This window comes from Gigantopelta aegis, chromosome 5 (assembly GCF_016097555.1).
Source record: "Gigantopelta aegis isolate Gae_Host chromosome 5, Gae_host_genome, whole genome shotgun sequence".
Classification (NCBI taxonomy): domain Eukaryota; kingdom Metazoa; phylum Mollusca; class Gastropoda; order Neomphalida; family Peltospiridae; genus Gigantopelta; species Gigantopelta aegis.
This window is the reverse complement of record NC_054703.1, coordinates 2,791,976-2,813,580: the sequence shown is the minus strand read 5'-3', so window position 1 is coordinate 2,813,580 and position 21,605 is coordinate 2,791,976. Positions and strand designations below refer to the sequence as shown.

Here is a 21,605-nt window from a genome sequence, read left to right as displayed (position 1 = left end):
GGTGTCGTGGTTACGTTTGAGCCCAGCCCTGCATATACAACCGGCCTCGGTGGTGTCGTGGTTACGTTTGAGCCCAGCCCTGCATATACAACCGGCCTCGGTGGTGTCGTGGTTACGTTTGAGCCCAGCCCTGCATATACAACCGGCCTCGGTGGTGTCGTGGTTACGTTTGAGCCCAGCCCTGCATATACAACCGGCCTCGGTGGTGTCGTGGTTACGTTTGAGCCCAGCCCTGCATATACAACCGGCCTCGGTGGTGTCGTGGTTACGTTTGAGCCCAGCCCTGCATATACAACCGGCCTCGGGGGTTGAATGTCACTAATGGTAGGTTTAGCACTGAAAGAAACACAGTGACGTAACAAAACATTGTCTTTTGATTAAAATTTGACCAATCAAGATTATAAGAAGTGATATCTCCTGCTGGCATTATAATTTGCGATATCTCCTACAAAAACCTTTAATGGATGATAATAAGGATTATAAATTGAACTGAAATGTGTATCTGTGCTTTCACAAGTGGCACAACTACATTAAAATTATATTACACCCATCGCATGACTTATTTGTGAATGGGGGGTGTGTGTTTCCAAGCGTAATATTTTGTAAAAAAAAAATTGGGTGTGTGTATGTTCTAGCGTTACTGAGGGTTACAAGTTGGAGGGAGGGTGTCCAATTTTGACAAAGTTAGCGTTAGATAATATTTGAATGGCCCCTTAACAGGTTTTTAATATAAAAATTCCTCCCTGCTATCTACAATAAAGCCATCAGCCATCACATCATATAACCTTATGCACATTATTAATGTGACATAATGGCATAACACCGGCCTCGGTGGCGTCGTGGTTAGGCCATCGATCAACAGGCTGGTAGGTACTGGGTTCGGATCCCAGTCGAGGCATGGGATTTTTAATCCAGATACGGACTCCAAACCCTGAGTGAGTGCTCCGCAAGGCTCAATGGGTAGGTGTAAACCACTTGCACCGACCAGTGATCCATAACTGGTTCAACAAAGGCCATGGTTTATGCTATCCTGCCTGTGGGAAGCGCAAATAAAAGATCCCTTGCTGCCAATCGGAAAGAGTAGCCCATGAAGTGGCGACAGCGGGTTTCCTCTCAAAATCTGTGTGGTCCTTAACCATATGTCTGACCATACGTATATACTGTAAACCGTATTAATATTGCGACGTGTTTTTTTCGCGAATGTATACCTTAGCGCATGTTCGCGACGTGTAAATTTCGCGAACGACCGTTGACAGCTAAAAAAAAAAAGTGGATAAAGACAGCTCACTGTAATTGTTATAAAGTTACTGTCTGTAAATCAATATTCTGTTATCCTACATCAAGCAATTGTTCCTGGTACAGAGTCTATAGAGGGGATTAGGCCCTACCCACCTCACCTGTATTAGAATCACAACTCACAGCTTCAGTTGTTAACTGTTAACACCCTTTGGTAGATAAAACTATAAACGATTAGTCGCCATCGATTGAAGTTACATAAAACAATTAACGATTAGTCGCCATCAAGGAGAGCTCGTGTATAGGCTGTGCCTGTTGAGTGAATCCTTTTGTGATTTTTATTCTCAATAAAATATTTCAAAACAAAACAAATTACTTTAAGCACACTTCAAACTGGAAAATAGTGCGTGCGTATTAATTTCGCGATATAAGGTTGGACGCGAACGACGCAAAATTTATACGCACACATTTTTTTCACGGTTTACAGTAACCGTAAATAAAATGTGTTGAGTGCGTCGTTAAATAAAACATTTCTTTCTATAATGGCATAACAGCATTCTTTTTACTGCCAAATATTTACAGTACAAAATAATACAACTGTGATTGCATTAGAAAATAATAAATTTTCTATGCTATAGTATTAAGCTACAGCTTATGAAAATATACCATTTCATGTTTTTTAACAACTGAGTTAACGTTTTCCTGTAAGTCTTTGTAGATCATATAAATTCAGGGTTTCTACCAAAAAGAAATTTTGGAGTATGGCATAGCGGGCCATAAAGTAAGCGCTTTGACAGTGTGTAAGCACCTTAAATCAATTGCCGCTATGCATTGATTTCAAGTGCTTTAGAAAACCAATTACCACAAGTAATAAAATAAACTAAAAAAATTAATAATTAAAGAAATAATATAATAATTTGAATTTAAAAATAAAATAAAAACATGACTTGCTGGATAGAATGCGACCCACTTCCCCACTTATTTTGGTTTGATTTTTGTTATACTGATGCTAAAAATGTAAGCGCCTTAAATAAAAATCCAGGAGAAAGGCATGGCGCTATGGAATTGAATTCAACTGCAGTCAACAGAGGGTATTGGGGGTGGGGGGGTGGGGTGGGGGGGCTCCCCCAGAAAGAAATAATTTCTTTAATAATAAGTCTTTAATTTTGTCAAAAGGTTAACTTCAACAAATTAAATCTGCAAAAACAATTGGGTATGGCGCCATACCTGTTTTACCCTCTGGCAAAAACCCTGGTTAAATGAATGAAAGTGAAGTTCTGGCCGTGTGTGTACATATGTGATATTTTGTACTGTACTGTAAGAATATGTGAAACAGAAAAATCAACCTCCACTAAAGGGATTTGAACCAATGACCCTCGGGACGAGAGTCCAGCGTTCTACCAACTGAGCTAATAGGGAAATTCCCACTAGCTACTGCCAGTAGGAGTACTTAATTTTATACTGACACCACCCCCCCCCCACCCCCCACCCCCCTGCCCCCCTCAATGGAAGCTATGTACCGGAGCTGTGGGCCATGGGCAGTTGAACTGTTATAGATTCCAACTGGGTTATAATTGTAATGGAAATTCCCACTAGCTACTGCCAGTAGGAGTACTTAATTTTATACTGACACAGTTGAACTGTTATAGATTCCAACTGGATTATAATTGTATTCTTGTGTTGAGAACACATCCAGTCACTACATCAGCTCCAAATATAACCCCCAAAAATGCAACCTCCACTAAGGGGATTCGAACCAATGACCCTCAGTACGAGGGCTAAAAGGGAAATTCCCACTAGCTACTCACAGTAGGAGCACTTTATATTTCAGGGTAAGGGCGGGATGTAGCCCAGTGGTACAGCGCGCGCTTGATGCACGGTCGGTCTGGGATCGATCCCCGTCGGTGGGCCTGTTGGGCTATTTCTCGTTCCAGCCAGTGCACCACGACTGGTATATCAAAGGCCGTGGTATGTGTTATCCTGTCTGTGGGATGGTGTATATAAAAGATCCCTTGCTACTAATTGAAAAAGAGTAGCTCATGAAATGGCGACAGCGGATTTCCTCTCTCTCACTATCTGTGTGGTCCTTTCACCATATGTCTGACACCATATAACCGCGTTGAGTGCGTCGTTAAATAAAACATGTCTTTCTATTTCAGGGTAAGGGTAAGACTGCCCGTGGAAGTGTTCACCATGTTGGAAGCGGTCAGGTGGCGGGGAGTCAGAAAACGTACCAGTTCTCTCCACGCAAGAACAAGACCGTCACAGGCAGCAAGCTGAAACCGGTCGCGGGGCGGAAAAACTCAGTCACTGCACAGGAGTGATGTGCAAACGAGAAATTTGCAAACATTAACAAACAACCGGGAATATTTTCAAGTGTACAGAGTTCTGTGATTGTATTTTTTGTATTTTTTGGTGTCACATTCCAGGGCTGTAGCTGGTAGGATTTTTTTGTTTGGGGGGGAGGGGGGGGGGGGGAGCAACTGAGTAGTTAATAGTCCAAAACTCCTTTTCTTTAAGTTTCGGGGGTGGGGTGGGGGTGGGGGGGGGGGGGGGGGGGGGGCAATTGCCTCCATGCTAGCTACAGCCCTGCATTTATATGAAGTTAAGAGGTAAGATAGATGTATGTACAGTATTATTTTTTTCTGATTGTGATGGATGCATTCTACAGCTAGCATCAACTTTTGCATTTATCTGAGTGTTAAATATTTTTAGCTCCATTTACCCCATAGATCGGTGAACCTTCATTTATAATTGTACCTATGAATGTTCATGTCAATTCATTTTCATGAAATTTTTTTATTATTATTTTTTATTTATTTTTTTTATATATTTATTACTGTATATATATTTATTAAAATTATGATTATTTTAAGAACTAGATTAATTCTAAATGATACATCACAAATTATTTCTTTATTGTCCAAATCAGTTAATGAGAGGTGAGGTATTTAATTTCTCCGAATTCTTATTCTTTCTGATTGTGGAAAAGTATTACCTCTAATTTTGATGATGGATATTGCATAATTTAATGAACAAATGAAACAATGTGTAACAATCAAGTGGACAAATGAAACAATGTGTAACAATCAAGTGGACAAATGAAGTGGACAAATGAAACAATGTGTAACAATCAAGTGGACAAATGAAACAATGTGTAACAATCAAGTAGACAAATGAAACTAATAAATTAGGTAGGAAGAATTTAAACTAATTATAACACTGATTTGTAATTCTTTTGGTGTTTAGTATATATAAATATATATATGTATGTATGTATGTATGTGTGTATGTGTGTATGTGTGTATATGTGTATGTATGTATGTATGTATGTCTGTATGTGTGTATGTGTGTATGTGTGGTGTGTATGTGTGTATGTGTGTATGTGTGTATATGTGTATATGTGTATGTATGTATGTATGTATGTATATATTTATGTATGTATGTGTGTATGTGTGTATGTGTGTATATGTGTATATGTGTATGTATGTATGTATGTATGTATATACAGTGAAACCCCTCTAAACTAGACACCCTTAGTACCAATATAAATGTCAGTTTTTAAGAGGGATCCTCTTTAGAGAGGTTAAGTTATGTCCTGGTTTTTAAAAAGGGACTCTGTAAAATGTATGGTTTTGAGGGAATTCCGGTTTACAGAGGGTTCGGTCTTGAGAGGTTTCACTGTATATGTATATGTGTGTCTGTGTGTGTATATATATTTGTGTATTGTTAACACTTGAATTAAAATCTGGAAAGTGATGCTTATTTTCATTTGTGAAATATTTATTTTAAAGCACACCAGACACCTCCGATTACCCCCCCCCCCCACCCTCCCCCACCACCACAGGCAGGGTTCAAAAGATAATTGCTTTGCTCATCAATGACAAAAGATCCAATTTCCTCCAGGCTGCAGTAATGTGATTTTAACCAGGAATCCCTGAAGCGTTATTGTAATGAAACATAAATAATGTATTCTGTTCGTCTATTTCCATTCACAGAATCTATATTTATACCGTTCTCGTTTCCAGTCTATTGCAACGCCGCAATTGCGAAATTCGTGAAATTTGCAATCAAACGGAATCTATATTTGACTAATGCTAACATAAATTAATATTTAGCAGTAATTTATAAGTGATTCTGACATTATTAATGATAAACCTACCTGTACCAATTTTCTGTAGATGTGGAATCAATATCTCAAATAACATTTGAGGGGAGGAAACATCCAACAAAAACAATAGCGATTCCAAGTCTATTGCTGCACCGCTATTGAGTTGGGGGAGATACTGTTATGGCATAGCATTAGACTGAGTACGAGCTTGAAAATACTCTTACTTAACTTCATGCACTAGTAAATGACGACTTTCATTGTTTTACAAAAAATAAAAATGCAGGATTAAAAAAACCCAACATTATATGGTATCCCGGTAGGATACTGGCTTCTTGAAGTCTGGTATCCAAAATTAAATTCTGGCCCCGTGCTTATAAACCTTAAAGTCTAGACTTAAGTCCAGACTTTAACGTCACGGCAACGCCATTCAAATAGCATTATACGTTAAAGTCTGGACTTTATTAAAGTCTAGACTTTTAAGTTTTATAAGCACCGGCCCTGGTATCTCTGGGATATCGGGATACTGTTAATCTCGAACACTGCTTAGGATATGATTATCTGCATGTATATTTAAATAAAAAAATTCAAATCAAATAAAGTTTTGTTTCGCAACATCTCTAGAGCATATTGATTTATTAGTCCCTCCCTCTCCTCCCCACCCCCTCCCCCACCAATCCAACCAGAGGTTTCATCTCCGGCCGTCTGTCCCACATTTTTTCGCAATACCTCAAGATATTGAGCTGAAATTTTGTATATAGTTTTATCATGTACTGTTACAGATCAAGTTTGACTTTCATGGCGATTTACACGAGGTATTCTGGGTAACGGTATTCTTTTGTATTGTTAAAAACCTTACAAAAAGAGCAATTAACAAGCAGTTTTGCAGATATCTTAATGTGGCAACTATTTTTTCTACATCTTTCAATTGCGGTACATGTATATAAGTTTTATTGCAATCTTTTTACTACATTGCAGAATTGAAGAGAAGGGCGGGAATTAGCTCAGTGGGTTGAACGCTCGTCTGAGGTGCTTCCGTCGCAGGATCGAACCACCTCAGTGGATCCATTCAACTGATTAGGTTTTTTTTCTCATTCCAACTAGTGCACCACAACTGGTCAAAGGCCGTGGTGTGTGCTATCCTGTCTGTGTGGAAGTGCATATGAAAAGATCCCTTGCTGTTAATGGAAAAATGTAGTGGGTTTCCTCTGTGTCAGAGTTACCAAATGTTTGACATCCAATAGTCGATGATTAATGAATCACTCTGCTCTAGTGGTGTTGTTAAACAAAACAAATGTCTAATGCACTCACAGCTTCATGATGGTAATTATTAATAAACCAAATAACTTCCCGCTTTGTCAAAGTATGAGATCCATCCAAGTTTTCATATAGCCGTTAATACCACAAGTCCTGCGATTGGTGATAGATGTGAGTGTGTTGGTTGTAAAAAACTAATTAGTTTCATCTGGGAAAAAAATGTATGCAATTTTATTTCATCTAGTACCATTTCATCAAGTACGGTAGCCTTGTGCTTGAAACATGTATGGGTAACCTGTTAAAAAAATAAAAAAAATACTCAAATTTTGTGCGGAAGTTGGGTAGTCATAGACACTACCCGTTATCTCTGAAATGAGCAGCTTGATCCCCCTTTTTTTTCTGATTCACTTTTAGGGTGAGGGGTGGTAGGATTTATATCTATAGTGTTTATGTCGACTGATATGCTGCAGGTAGGAGTTTTAGCTACGAGATTAAATTTGGTAGTATATACACCCTATACGATAGAAATCGATTGTGATCGAAGAATAGCATGTCAGAATGATCTCATCTGAATGCTTAAATTAATTAAAAATAAAAGTCGATACTGTAACTATAACTCAATGACCAGGTCAAAATAAGTGTTCATCATATTAATTATTGATTGTATGAACTTACAGACCAGGGGCCTAATTCACACAGGTCTCTTAGGCTCTGCTAGACAACAAAGAGGATGCTTTTAGCATTGCACTGCGAGATCGCAAAGTTATGAGACTTTAGTGAATTAGGCCCCAAGTCTATGACCTGTATTATATATATTATATTATATGTGTACAGTCAGACCTCGTTACAACGACCATGTTCGTCCCTGACCATGTTCGTCCCTGGGTCACTTTGTCGTTATATTGATTTATTAATCATCGGCTATTGGGTGTGGGTGTCGATAGTAGCAAGTGATCATTTATATGCACCATCCCACAGACAGGATAACACATACAAAGGCATTTAATATACCAATCGTGGTACACTGGCTGGAATGAGAAATAGCCCAATGGTCCCACCGACAGGGATGGACCACAGACCATCATTAAATCCTTAGCATATTATTATTAATTTAAGCACATTCACGGCCAATCTAATCGATTGGTACCAACTTCGTTTACAAAATGTCATAAAACTAGTAGAGTTCCAAGTTAATCCTTTAATTGAATGACTAAAGGCTTATGTTCAAAAGCAATGCACGTATACATAGTTAGCAGACATCAGTAACATCATGTGACACTGTCGGCCCGCGACGAGATCAAGGATGCCAAATGGCTGTGTGTACTGTCAATGTACTACGACATCTGTGATAATGTAACGTCGTCGTAAAGAGGTGGTTTTAGACATTGGGTGCACTTTTGTTTCTAATTTGCTCTGAATTTGCTCCGTCGGTGTCGGAAGGCGTGAATTCCGGTGTAATGAACAGAATAACTTGATTCCCGACAATTTGTGGTCGGATGGTGTAAATGTGGTAGTAACGAGGTTGGACTGTATATATATATATATATAGTGGGTTTTTGTTTTGTTGGTTTTGTGTGTGTCTGACTCACTGTGTGTGTACATGTGTGTCTGTCATTTGTATGTGTATGTCATTTGTATGTGTATGTTTTTTTTCTGGAGTGTGGTTGGAATTTATTTTGATACTGAAGGATGAATTTTTAAATAAATATTTAACTAATATTTATATTTGTATTTACAAACATTTTTACTGCTCGACAATTTTTCTAGATGTAATTTCAGTATTATTTTTTTATGTATTGAAGTGTGTTTAAGAGAATATAGTTACATGTAGTTGCGTTTGCAACAGAAAATGTTGTGTTCATTGTATAGGCTACATTTGCACTAATACATTTTTTTATGAGAATTATGTATTAAGGGTGTGTGTGTGTGTCTGTGTGTGTGTGCGTGTGTGTCTGTCTGCAACTTTTAAAGAGATTTAATTTCCAACAAGTTTACCCATATTGTTAGATGTTTCTAACTAATAAAATCTTTTAACAACTTAAATTGTGTACTAAATATAGTTATTTAAAAATTCACTGTCTGTATATTCAGTGTGGTACAAACTGGATTTGTACCTACAAAAAATATGTAGTAAAACCTGTCTAAACCGGACCCTGAACAATGAAAAAAAAAGGTCCTATGGCCGTGTGTGTGTGTATAACTACAGTACTTAAATTGAATAAGGGCAGATCCAGCAGCGACTTGACACAGGAGGTAATGTGATAAATATTTTCCCATTACCAATAAGGGAAGTTCATATGCATTTTCCCCCACGGACAGGGGCACCGGTTGGAACAGGAAAAACCCAATCAGTGAACAGTTCCACCAAGGAGATTTGATCCTTCGACCCAAGCATCTCGGGCAGCTGGATCCTGACCCTTTCATTTTAACTTATTTTCGTGCTTATATCCAATTAAGGTTCACACCGTGGTGCAGGGGTGTAACATTCTCTTTGAGAATGGCCAATACAGCACAAATTGAAGTTTAGAGTAAAATTCGGTGTCCGTAAAATTCTGTGATATTTGTATTTGTATTTATGCACAGTTCTTTACACTGTTTTTGTTCAAACCTTGAATTTTTATGTTGACGTTGATCATCACTTTATTTATTTGAATTACCATAGTTTGACACCCAATAGCCGATGTATTTTTCGTGCTGGGGTGTCGTTAAACATTCATTCATTCATTCCAATTAAGGTTCAAGGACACTGTCGTGGGTAAATACCTCAGCTATCTGAGCTGTCTGTCCAGGACAGTGGGTTATTGTTGGTTAGTGAGAAGAGAGTGTAGTGGCCTTACACCTACCCACTGAGCCATTAAAACTCTCTGGGTTGGAACTACGCCACTGAGGCAGGTCGACCCTTTCAAGTAACAAAGAACAAATATGTGTTTAATTTTGAAACCTGTTTATTCTCCTTTTGAATAGAATACATGCAGAGTTATCTTTCCTGATGCAAAACAAATGCACACTGAACCATGCAACTACAAGTCTCCAAGACCATAATTAATAACGATACTAATTAGTGGCGATTATGCCGGGGGTGGAGTGGGGGGATACCTGCATAGATGCACTACTTCACTAATCACCTATAGTGAGGAAGAAATTCCACAAACAAAAGAGGGAAAAAAAAGGTATATTTTGTATATTACATACAATAAATTAATCATAATGTACAATTTTATAGCATATAGGCCTACAGAAACAGAAGAAATGAGAGAAGGAAAAAACCCAGAAAAAAGTCCATCTTGTCGGTAGGAGGTTCTTTTGACATGGTTTTGCCACAATTTGGTGCGTTTTTAGTCAAAACGGACAGAAGATCGTTGTCCTCGTGGCAGTGCTAACACAAAGTTCATGATCTCCAATACCGACAGTTTTCTTCAGAGAGAGAATGAGAAATGACATTGAAAGTGAGGAGCAATGAAATAAATACGAAAAGGGGGAAGAAAAGATTCCAAAAGAACTCTAAGAAATACATATAAATATATTTTTGATAAATCACAAGATAGAGCTTTTAACAGAAGCAGACGGATGAGCCGAAAGGCAGACGCGTCACTTCATTACCGTCAGTCTGTCACTGTTATTCCTAGTCAGTTAAAAGTAGTCGATGTCGATTTTTGTTTTGGATGTCAAACATTTGGTAATTTTTAAATATAGTCTCTTCCACTGGTAGCAAGAGATCTTTTATATGCACCATGCCATACAGGACAGCACATACCACAGCCTTTGATATACTAGACATGGTGTGCTGACTGCACATTAAGCAAGCCCTTCACCACTGGGCTATGTGAAATCTTTAATGACATCACATGCATGCAGTTTGTATAGCATTACTGTGAAATTAATGACTCGCACTCTTTGAGTCATGTGTCTAGACTATAAACGTGTTTTATTTTATTTTTCATGGGGCCTGTACAGAATTATTTGGTAACTGCGGTTTTAAAGACTAAAGTAAAGTTGTGACAACACTTGCAGACTGACGGAATGGAGATAACGTGCAAGACGGTAACTCTGATAATATCACAACTCTGTCCTCTTGGACGAGTTTCAAGGAATGTCACAAAAAAACAAAACAACAACACATGCAATAAATAACATACAACACAATGTGACTTCCAGCTATGTATCGCATCGCCTCGATCTTTGCAAATATCTCAGTCAAATGATTGGTATATCCCGGTACACTGTGTGTCAGCCGTATTTTACAGCAATGCGTGGTTTCCACATTGCATATGAATTAACATTGGTTCAGAAAGGTTCTCAATGTCGGTGGCATCACGACCATTATTTCTAACAGTTTCAAACTTGTGTACATGCACAAGGTAGAGTCCAATGGATGTTTTTAAAATATCATTTACTAACGGCCTTCTTTTAATAATAATAAATAGCTACTCTGAAATGAAATAAATAATTTGTATGTATCGTACTAAATGTTTTTGTTTTTTGTTTTCTTTTAAAATACCTACCCTGACATCTTAGTGCCGTTATCGAAAAGTGAAGCAGAAACGATATCATTGATAGGAAGATTATATAATGGACACAACCGATTGGCCAATGACAAGGGACAAAGGAGATCACGTGACAGGGCACTCAGACCAGGGACACAACAGATTGGCTGACGGGAAGGGATAACTGCACATGGGTTAGGTGTCAGGATAAGTATTGACAGACTGACCAACAAACAAGCAGATTAAATGGAATCTGTGTGTGAGGGCAGTCCAGCCACATTGTGTTGCGTTTGGTCTGTTAACAAATTCTAGATTAAGTATGATATATGTATGTGGATACAATCCCAGCATGCTTCATTCTCATTCTGTACAATCTGTACAATCAGTTGAACAACTAAAAAAACAGAAACAGATTCAAGTACAAGTCGGGCATCGAAATAAGTCGAGAACGGCCGTTAAGGTCACGTGTCGAGAACCTACATTGTGATCCGTGGGGTGTTATTTAGATGCACGTACAGTATCGGTACAGTGAGAACAGTGACGTTTGTTGATCAACAGAGTACCGGTGTGTATAGTGGAGGTATTTGATATCGATAATAATGATGATGACTGAACAACAAATGTGTCCTAACCAACAGGTTACCGGGTCGGTGTTTTGCGGCGACCTGTGCATGGGTTACCAGACACGTTGTTTATTTCGATGCCTGCAAGCGACTTGTTTCGAAATGTAGTTTTTGCTGAATACAACTGAATCACACGGGCTTAACTGCGACACTAGTGTCAGCTGTTTTAACATCGACAAACTATACCGAACACCAAAATTAGAAAAAGGTTTTACTCAATGACATGCGCTCAATTCTGTGAAGTGACACTTGATCCCTTCTTACAGAATTAAATTGGTTTTGTTCAATGACACCACTAGAGCAGATTTATTAAACATTGGCTATTGCATGTCAGACATTTGGTACTTTTGACATAAGTCTTAGAGATGAAACCTGCTACACTTTTTCATCAGTAGCAAGGGATTTGCTTTATGTGCACCATCACACAGACGGGACAGCACATACCACGGCCTTTGATGTATGCATTGGCTGGAATGAGTAATGGTTTAATGGGCCCACCAAGCGGGTATCAATCCCAGACCAAGCACACATCAGGCGAGCGTTCTACCACTGGACTATATCCCGTTCCCCCTTCTTAAAAGTACTCACAATTTAAATGTTACAGATCTAAATTATGGTGTTCGGTATATTTTACTTAACGAAACAAAAAACAAAATGATTAAGAATCAACAATATCGCCAAATCAACAAAAACAGAGGTTATCCAATATTTTTTAACTTCCATGAACATTACTTTTGTCATCAATAAAATTTTAATATACTTAACAATTAGGGGAATATTAAAAGCATGACTGCAGTGTTAAATGTTGCATAACACTACTTCAAAGGGGCGTTCTTACATTGCGATTTTCATAGTAGACTTGAATTGTAACATGAACAAGTGAACCCCAGAACCCACGACACCGTTACAATGTAAGATCTGCAAGGTGTGATGACACTGTAGCGAATGGTACACGCAGGCCTCAAAATTTGCAACAGAAATTAGTATGCTGCCATAAAAAAGTTGTTAAGAAATTTATCTGTAAACGTAAGGCATTTTTATAATTATTGGATATTTGCTTTGTTATTATTTGTACCAAATTGCCATTGCAAGAAGAAATTAATTCCATGTTCATCTTGTATTCCTTAACACAAACTTAACTTTTTTACTAATTGCTATTTTCAAAATTCTGCCCATTTTCAACTCTACCCTCCCCTCTCCATCCAGTCAGGCCACCGATCTTATCGAAGGCAGTACTTTGGATGGGCGTGTTCGAAACCCTAGTGGTATATGGGCACGTTAAACTAGATATCTATCTTTCTTAACGCAAATCACAAGCTCTCAGCTAATCGTATCATCAGTGCTTCTAGATTATGATAGACCCACTCCCATGGCTAGTGATATTCTATGTTGGGCTAGTAAATAACTAATATTACCATGCCTGACGGCTAGTGAATGTTTTGGGTCAAATATGAATATCCTGCCCCCACCCCAACCCTCCAATGTTAGTGTTTTTAAGATCTATCTCCCTCTTTAGGTGACGTGACATATCTGATTATTACTATTATTTAATAAAATTGTATTAACTTAAAGTAATGTAGGACTAGTGAATTTTTAATCGTGGCTAGTAGATTTTTAATATCACTGATCCCATGGCTAGTAGACTTTTAATATCACTGATCCCATGGCTAGTGGACTTTTAATATCACTGATCCCATGGCTAGTGGACTTTTAATATCACTGATCCCATGGCTAGTGGACTTTTATGAAAATTTTAGAAGCCCTGATGTATTAAGGTACACGTAAACATTTCTGTCCCTTTGTTGTTTTGTTTTTGTTCTTTGTACATAAACATGTCAAAATGTTTGTACTTCTTGGCTCCATATAAAACTAACTCAAATGTAGTTAATAATTCTTTTGTTACATAATAAGATCAGTACGTTTTGTACATCAGCATTTTCTTTATTTCACTGGAAATATATTTAAACTTTAGAGTTTTCTGTGATGTCACAGAATCTTGTGTTGTTATAGAATCTTGTGATGTCAAAGAATCTTGTGTTGTCACAGTATCTTGTGTTGTCACAGTATCTTGTGATGTCACAGGATCTTGTGATGTCCCAATATTTTGTGATGTCACAGGATCTTGTGATGTCACAGAATCTTATGATGTAACATACAAATGATTATTACTAAAAATGGCAATGTGAGAACGCCTCTTTTTTTACATACAATGAACACAGTACATGTATTTCTCTAACCATCTAAGGCACGGCCTTATTTCATAAATAAATCACAAACAGGTTAATAATTAAACTACACAGTATTTACTCAAAACCGTCACCAATGAACTTGCAGTTTACTCACACGGAACTCGTTAAAAATGCACCGTCTGTTACTCTACAGCCAGTCTCAGTGGGGTGTTGGTCAAGTTCTTAGATGAATACGGTAAAAGTTCCTTTAACTGTCCCATTTAATAATAAAAAAAACTTTACAGTCTGTTAAAATAAGGTAATAAGTGCATATATCTTTAACTGTCACATTTAATTAAAAAAGAAACGAAAAAAGAAGTTTACAGTCTGTTAAAATAGGGTAATAATGGTCACATTTAATAAAAAAAAAAAATTTACAGACTGTTAAAATTAAGGTAATAAGCATCTTTATCTTAAATTTAATTTTAAAAAAGAAAAGAAAAAAGTTTACAATCTGTTGAAATAAGGTAAAAAGTATCTTTCACAGTCACATTGACAGAAAAGATGAAAACAAAACTTACTGACATGTTCATAACAGACATTGTGGATAAATAACATTCATCAAAAAAAAAAAAAAAAAAAAAAAAAAAAAAAAAAAAAAAAGTAATTGAAAAATGGAGGAAAAAAACAACAACAACAAAAACCCCAACCCAAACACCAATGCTCATCAGATTTTGACAGAAAAAAACCTAAACTAAAATTAACTTCGTGACAAAGTTCATAACCGACATTTTGACTAAATACTGTGTCCAATGCCCCACAACAAAATGCAAAATCTGTTGTAAAATTTGAAAATCCTATCTACAGTAAATAATAACCATACATTGTTACGGTCTGTAACAACAACTACAAACAAAACCAACCTCGGTCACTCACGACACGCCAACACAGGTCAATAACAGAAGACGAAGTAACTCTTATATTCAGCTACGATCAAATGATAACAGTAATTTTTAACCTGCTTTCAACATTGTCAGGATATTTTAAAAAAATTAACCCTAAAAAAAAACGTAGAAAAAAAATTAATGCACAGAGCAAAGGTTATTAATTCTGCTCTTTTTTCAGCTTCAGACAAGATTTATACAATGTCAGTGAAATCCTGTTTATTTTCAGTATCTGACAATGGTTTTATACAATGTCAGTGATATCTTGTTTATTTTCAGTATCTGACAACAGTTTTATACAATGTCAGTGATATCCTGTTTATTTTCAGTATCTGACAGGTTTTCTATAATGTCAGTGATATCCTGTTTATTTTCAGTATCTGACAAGTTTTCTACAATGTCAGTGATATCCTGTTTATTTTCAGTATCTGACAACAGTTTTATACAATGTCACTGTTATACTGGTTATTTTCAGAATCAAACAACAATTTTTATCAATGTCAGTGTTATTTTGTACCATACAGGATTTGGCAACTGTTTAATTCAATATCAATGTACATATTTTCAGGATCTGACAACAGTTTTGACATACACAACGAATCTTTCTTTTTACTTTCACAATTTAATAATAGTTGTGTACAGATGTTGTTTGTAACAGTTTTAGACAGACAATGAGTCATTTAGTTTAATTTTTGGATCTAACAACAGTTTTAGCAGACCAGTCATTTTTGTTTTACTTGCAGGATTTGACAACAGTTTTGACATACACAACAAATCATTCTTTTTACTTTCACAATTTAATAATAGTTGTGTAAAGATGTTATTTGTAACAATTTTATACAGACAATGAGTCATTTAGTTTAATTTTTGGATCTAACAACAGTTTTAGCAGACGAGTCATTTTTGTTTTATTTTCAGGATCTGACAACAGTTTTTAATACAGACAATGAGTCAGTTTGTTTATTTTAGGAATCTGGCACGTCTTCGACATACACTCTCAAATATCAATCTTTCCACTTTTACTATTTAAATAACAGTCGTGTACAGATCTTATTCATAACAAGGTGTCTAAGTTTCAGGAAGAAATCAGTTTTTCACAGACACTGTGAGGTAACAACGTTTACATAACCACTAAAAATATTTCAACTCGTCTCCAGACTTGTCACCAATTATTGGTATGCTATGAAGGCTCGCGTTGTTGGCAGGTCCTTGCAAGTTGTTGGCAGCTCCTTGCAAGTTGTTGGCAGCTCCTTGCAAGTTGTTGGTAGCTCCTTGCAAGTTGTTGGCAGCGCTCTTCGCAAGTTGTTGGTAGCTCCTTGCAAGTTGTTGGCAGCGCTCTTCGCAAGTTGTTGGTAGCTCCTTGCAAGTTGTTGGCAGCGCTCTTCGCAAGTTGTTGGTAGCTCCTTGGATGTTGCAGGCAGCTCCTTGGATATTGTTGGTAGATCCTTGGATATTATTGGTAGATTCTTGGATTTTCATGTCCCCCCCCCCCCCCCCCCCCCCCCCCCCCCCCCCCCCAACTGGTTGTTACATTGCCATGAACGGTTTGTTTACACACACATACAGACGATTCACTCACTAACAGTAGATATATTACTGCACAGCTTAAATATTTTATCAAATTCTACATTTTCAAAGGTTTGTACATGTATGTGTTTTGAATGTTTTGTTTAACGACACCACCTGAGCACATTGATTTATTAATCATCAGCTTTTTGGATGTTAAATATTATCATTCAGTAGGAAACTGGGGATTGTTTTTTCTTTTCATGAATACTTAATTAACGTGACCAATGGCTAAAGCAAAACTAGCTAATGAAAAGGAAGGAAGGAAGGAACTGTTTTATTTAACGACGCACTCAACACATTTTATTTACGGTTATATGGCGTCGGACATATGGTTAAGCACCACAGATATTGAGGGAGGAAACCCGCTGTCGCCACTTCATGGGCTACTCTTTTCGATTAGCAGCAAGGGATCTTTTATATGCACCATCCACATAGACAGGATAGCACATACTTAGGCCTTTGATGTACCAGTCGTGATGCACTGGCTGGAACGAGAAATAGCCCAATGGGCCCACCAACGCGGATCGATCCCAGACCGACCACGCACCAAGCGAACACTTTACCACTGGGCTATGTCTCGCCCCTCTAAAGAAAAGAGATTCCCCGGTGGATGTGTCCAAGACGGGGGGGGGGGGGGGGGGGGGTGTGTGTGTGTGTGTGTGTGTGTGTGTGTGTGTGTAAATTTCATTGGTTGTCGAGATGTTTCAGACCAGTCTATTTTTAAAGGTGCAGACCCTAGTTTCAACTCATAAAAAATGGACACTAAATTTAGTTAATCTACAAACCTGTAAGTCACTTTGATAAAGTTACAACACAGAGAAACAAGAGTCTGTGATGTTACCACCGGAAAATATTTTTAAAAAAATAAGACTACAACTCAAATCAATAACCACTACTTGATAAATGCCCTGTGTGATATTAGCAACAACAGGATGACCAGAAACACTTCGGTTCCATGGAAATGGCTAATCTAAACAATAAAATATAAGTAATGTTTGATTTCAGTGATCATAAATGGCTCTAATAATGAAAGATATGTTGTAGTGTTTAAAAACTTGGGTCCGACCCTTTAAGAGGAGGAAAATGCCGTTGGCTAAATGAGTTGATCCCTTCTCAAAAAACTAAATTTAAAAATCACAGCTAAAAATTATATTCTTTTCGTGAACAGTACAGTTCAGTTAAATATACTTAAATTATTATTCAAAATAAATATTTAAATAAGACAAATAATAAAAGACTAGGCTTGGAAAGTTAAAAGTTTGCTTTGTTTAACAACACCACTAGAGCACATTGATTTATTAATCATCGGCTATTGGATGTCAAACATTTGGTGATTTTGACATATAGTCTTAGATAGGAAATCTGCTACATTTTCCATTAGTAGCAAAGGATCTTTTATATGCACCATCCGACAGACAAGACAGCACATACCACAGCCTTTGATGTACAACTGGACAAAAGATGACTTCGGCTTATACAACAGGCCGATGATTTTGTACCTGATATTTAGGTAGTACTAAACCAAATAACTTCCGGCTGGGTCAAAGTTCGAGGTGCACCGAACTTTTGATAGAGAAGTGAACACCACAAGTCCTGTGATTGGTTATAAATGTGAGTGTGTTGGTTGTAAAAAATAATAGTTTCATCTGGGTAAACAAAATGTGCAATTTTATTTCATCTAGTACCAGTGTGTCAAGTAGCCTTGTGCTTGAAACATGTATGGGGTACCTGTAAAAAAAAGTACTAAAATTTTGTGCGAAACTAGGGTAGTCATAGACGCTACCCGTTATCTCAGAAACGAGCAGCTTGACCCCCATTTTTTTCTGATTCACTTTAAGTGTAAGGGGTGGTAGTATTTATATCCGTGGCGTTTATGTCGGTTGATACGTTGCAGGTAGGAGTTTTAGCCACATATGTTACTATTGTCATCTATGGGATTTGATTTGGTAGTATACACCCTTTAGGGTCAGACTAAGAGGTCGGCTTATCCAAGGAGTCGGCTAATACACGGCAATATACGGTAGTTGTAGTGCATTGGCTGGAATGAAACTGAAGCTTTGAAAACAAAAACTTTCTTTCCATTCAATTTTACATTTTCGCTACTCCACAATTATTTCTTTTGAATGTAGAATTGTTAAAAATATGAAGCTCTGCAGTAACATATGAGTTAAACATTTACCCTACAATAAATAAAATCCTAGACAATCCATTTGTCACCTCTTGGGTGAAAATTTGGGATTCTGGGGTCCTTCGGTGAAAGATCGAAGTTCATACTGTGCCACCTTGTTATCAAACTCGAACTTGTCTCGGGCAAAAATCAGTCGGATATCCGTGTGAAGGTGAATTTTCCCCGATTTCGACGTAGCCAATCTGAAAAAAAAAAAAAAAAAAAAAAAAAAAAAAAAAAATAATAATCACTTCATAGAGAAAATTTATGTTTAAATGTAAGATATTTTTTTAAAATGTGAAAAAAAAGAAAGAGACACAAGGCTGGTAGGTACAAGGTTCGCATCCCAGTACCGGCTCCCACCAAGGACGAGTTTTAACGACTCAGTGGGTAGGTGTAAGACCACTACACCCTCGTCTCTCTCACTAACCTACTAACTTGAAAAACTTATGTTTACATATAAGATATTTGTTTTTAAAGATAAAAAACATACAAGTTTTTTTACCCCCAGAAACCAATATGGTGGTAAGGACTGGAGACCCACATATTACTAACTTAACTTTATGACTCCTCGACGTCACGCCAGTCGACGTACTGTACACTGTATACAGTGCATTTCCTAAATCATATTTCCCGCCGTTTTGCACACAACACTCACTGGAAATGTGTTTTCTTAACAGGAAACAGTTTAGTTTACAGCATGGTACAGGTAGCTTTTGTTCATTGTTTTTCAGTGAAAATAGCTTGGTATGTTGGTTTTCAGCAAGTATTTTCGCTTGACAACAATGGCGGCACGTCGCAGTCATTTTCAGAAATTGATAGCTGATTTTGACAGCTACATTGTAATTCAATAATAAATTTGATTGTTTTACCAACAATGAAAATCACCAAATATTGGGATATGAATCAGAGTTTGTTTTAAAAAAAAAAAAAAATTGTCAGAAAAACAGTTATTGGCAATAATGGACATAAATACTGGACAGCTGGCCACAAATGCCCGTAAGTAAACTCGACTTTTTCGATTTGTTGCCTAATTTTAATCACCATTAACTGATCTAAAAATATAAAAATTAGAAAAACCCATGAAAATTACTTACCGATTCATATATGAACTTTATTTCATGTATTTATAAAACATTTAAGTTAATATAGGTCAGTAAAAATTATAAACTTGTATACCCACTCAACGTGCTTTTTGTCAAACATTAATCCAGTAGGCTAAAGGTTAAACGTCATATTAATAACTAAAGTTAAAGTTTGTTACCCAACACCCAACCCTTGCACACACTTGCTGAGCAGGATAACATTATACAGCATTCTACAAGTCAATGAAGAACTCCCAATGGAAAGGGAGAGAACTTTTGCAGGAAAGGGAGAGAACTGATGCCAGAAAAGGGAGACAACTGTACCTGAGATGGATAAGATATCGCAGGTAGGAGGGCTCGGTGCTGTTGCTATCGACGGGCATGTACATGGTGCGTTGTCGTAGAAACGTCTGGCAGTTCGACGGCATATCCGTCAGGTTGTACATCACCACAAACATCTTCACCACCGTCTTGTTTGGGTTGAACAATGTCTGCAAGTAAAACATGAATCTCAGCTGTTCATAATATGATGTCATACTGGTACAGACATGAAAATATGCATGCATGGTGTGCGTTAATCCATGTAAGGCACCCCTCCAGAAAAGTTTGTTTTGTTTAACGACACCACTAGAGCACATTGATTAAGTAATCATCATCTACTGGATGTCAAATATTTTGTAATTCTGACATGGTCATCAGAGGAAGCCCGCTAAGTTTTTCCTAATCAGAAAGGAACCTTTTATATGCACTTTTTCCACAGACAGAATTGCACAGCCTCCAATGTTTCTAACAATTAAGAAAAGACAACAGAGAGAAGGAAGGAAATGTTTTATTTAACGATGCATTCAACACATTTTATTTACGGTTATAAAGCATCAGACATATGGTTACGGACCACGCATATATTGAAAGAGGAAACCTGCTGTCGCCACTTCATGGGCTACTCTTTTCGATTAGCAGCAAGGGATCTTTTATATGCACCATCCCACAGACAGGATAGCACATACCACAGCCTTTGATATACCAGTCGTGGTCCACTGGTTGGAGCGAGAAATAGCTCAATGGGCCCACCGACGGGGATCGATCCCAGATCGACCGTGCATCAAACGAATGCTTTACCACTGGGCTACGTCCCACAGAGAGAAGATACAAAACTAGTTATTAACAAAGTACGGTATTTCACTTACTACTTGCACAGTTCCTTTCTTTGGAATGTGGTATCCCTTTTTACCAAGAGATTCAAGGTCGACATGGCCCTGAAAGACAAAAATAGATGTTGGTGTTTGGACAGTTTTATGCCTGCAAAGTTTTTGAAAGGAACAGTTAAAATTTTGAACATCAGAGTTTAGTAAACATGAATGTAATAAAATTAATTAATTAATTAATAATAAAATAAAATAAATAAATAATAGTAAAATATATAAATAAATAATGCTATAAATTAATAACACCCTATAAATAAAATAAATAAATTGAATTTTCTTTTGTTAAATGATGAACTAAATTTAAATAAATAACAATACAAAAAAAAAAAATACAAATTAATTAATTAATTAAAATTAATAACAATGAAAAAATAATGACAGAAGCGTCTGGGAGGTACGAGTTATGTGATCACTTGGAGGATACATTAGAATTAATTAGATCTATGTAGGAATTGCTAAACACACAACATACAGAATACTCTTTGAAGTGATTCATGTGGGTGGAAGGGAACTCGGGATTTTCTAGATTAGATTAAAGGAAGAGTAAACTCAAACTTATGTGTTGGAAAGATGCATACCCGGACCACCAACACATACTGACACTTTAAGAAATGAAAAACACGTAATTTTAGAGCGATTATTCCTGCTAACTGGGGGCAACCATTTTGTTTTGTTTTTGTGGCGTCCGGTACTATAAGCTTGGGGCGAAGTGACGTCAGCTCCGACCAACTCCTGTATGCACAGTGTATACAAAAGCAG

The 21,605-nt window shown here is 37.1% G+C and overlaps 2 protein-coding genes across 2 annotated transcripts in view; one reads left to right on the top strand and one right to left on the bottom strand.

Moving 5' to 3' along the window:
• Window positions 1–3,560, top strand: part of LOC121373471 (WD repeat-containing protein 49-like) — a 126,117-nt gene extending 122,557 nt beyond the window's left edge. Inside the window, exon 30 of the mRNA XM_041500136.1 lies at window positions 3,396–3,560. Within this exon, the coding sequence (XP_041356070.1) occupies window positions 3,396–3,560 (165 nt within the window). The remainder of the gene's footprint in view (window positions 1–3,395) is intronic.
• Window positions 3,561–18,366: 14,806 nt separating this feature from the next.
• Window positions 18,367–21,605, bottom strand: part of LOC121373831 (protein FAM214A-like) — a 69,813-nt gene continuing 66,574 nt past the window's right edge. Inside the window, exons 10-12 of the mRNA XM_041500606.1 lie at window positions 20,829–20,897; window positions 19,966–20,132; window positions 18,367–18,759 (exon numbers count right to left, since the gene is read on the bottom strand). Of these exons, the coding sequence (XP_041356540.1) occupies window positions 18,603–18,759; window positions 19,966–20,132; window positions 20,829–20,897 (393 nt within the window). The 3' untranslated portion in view covers window positions 18,367–18,602. The remainder of the gene's footprint in view (window positions 18,760–19,965; window positions 20,133–20,828; window positions 20,898–21,605) is intronic.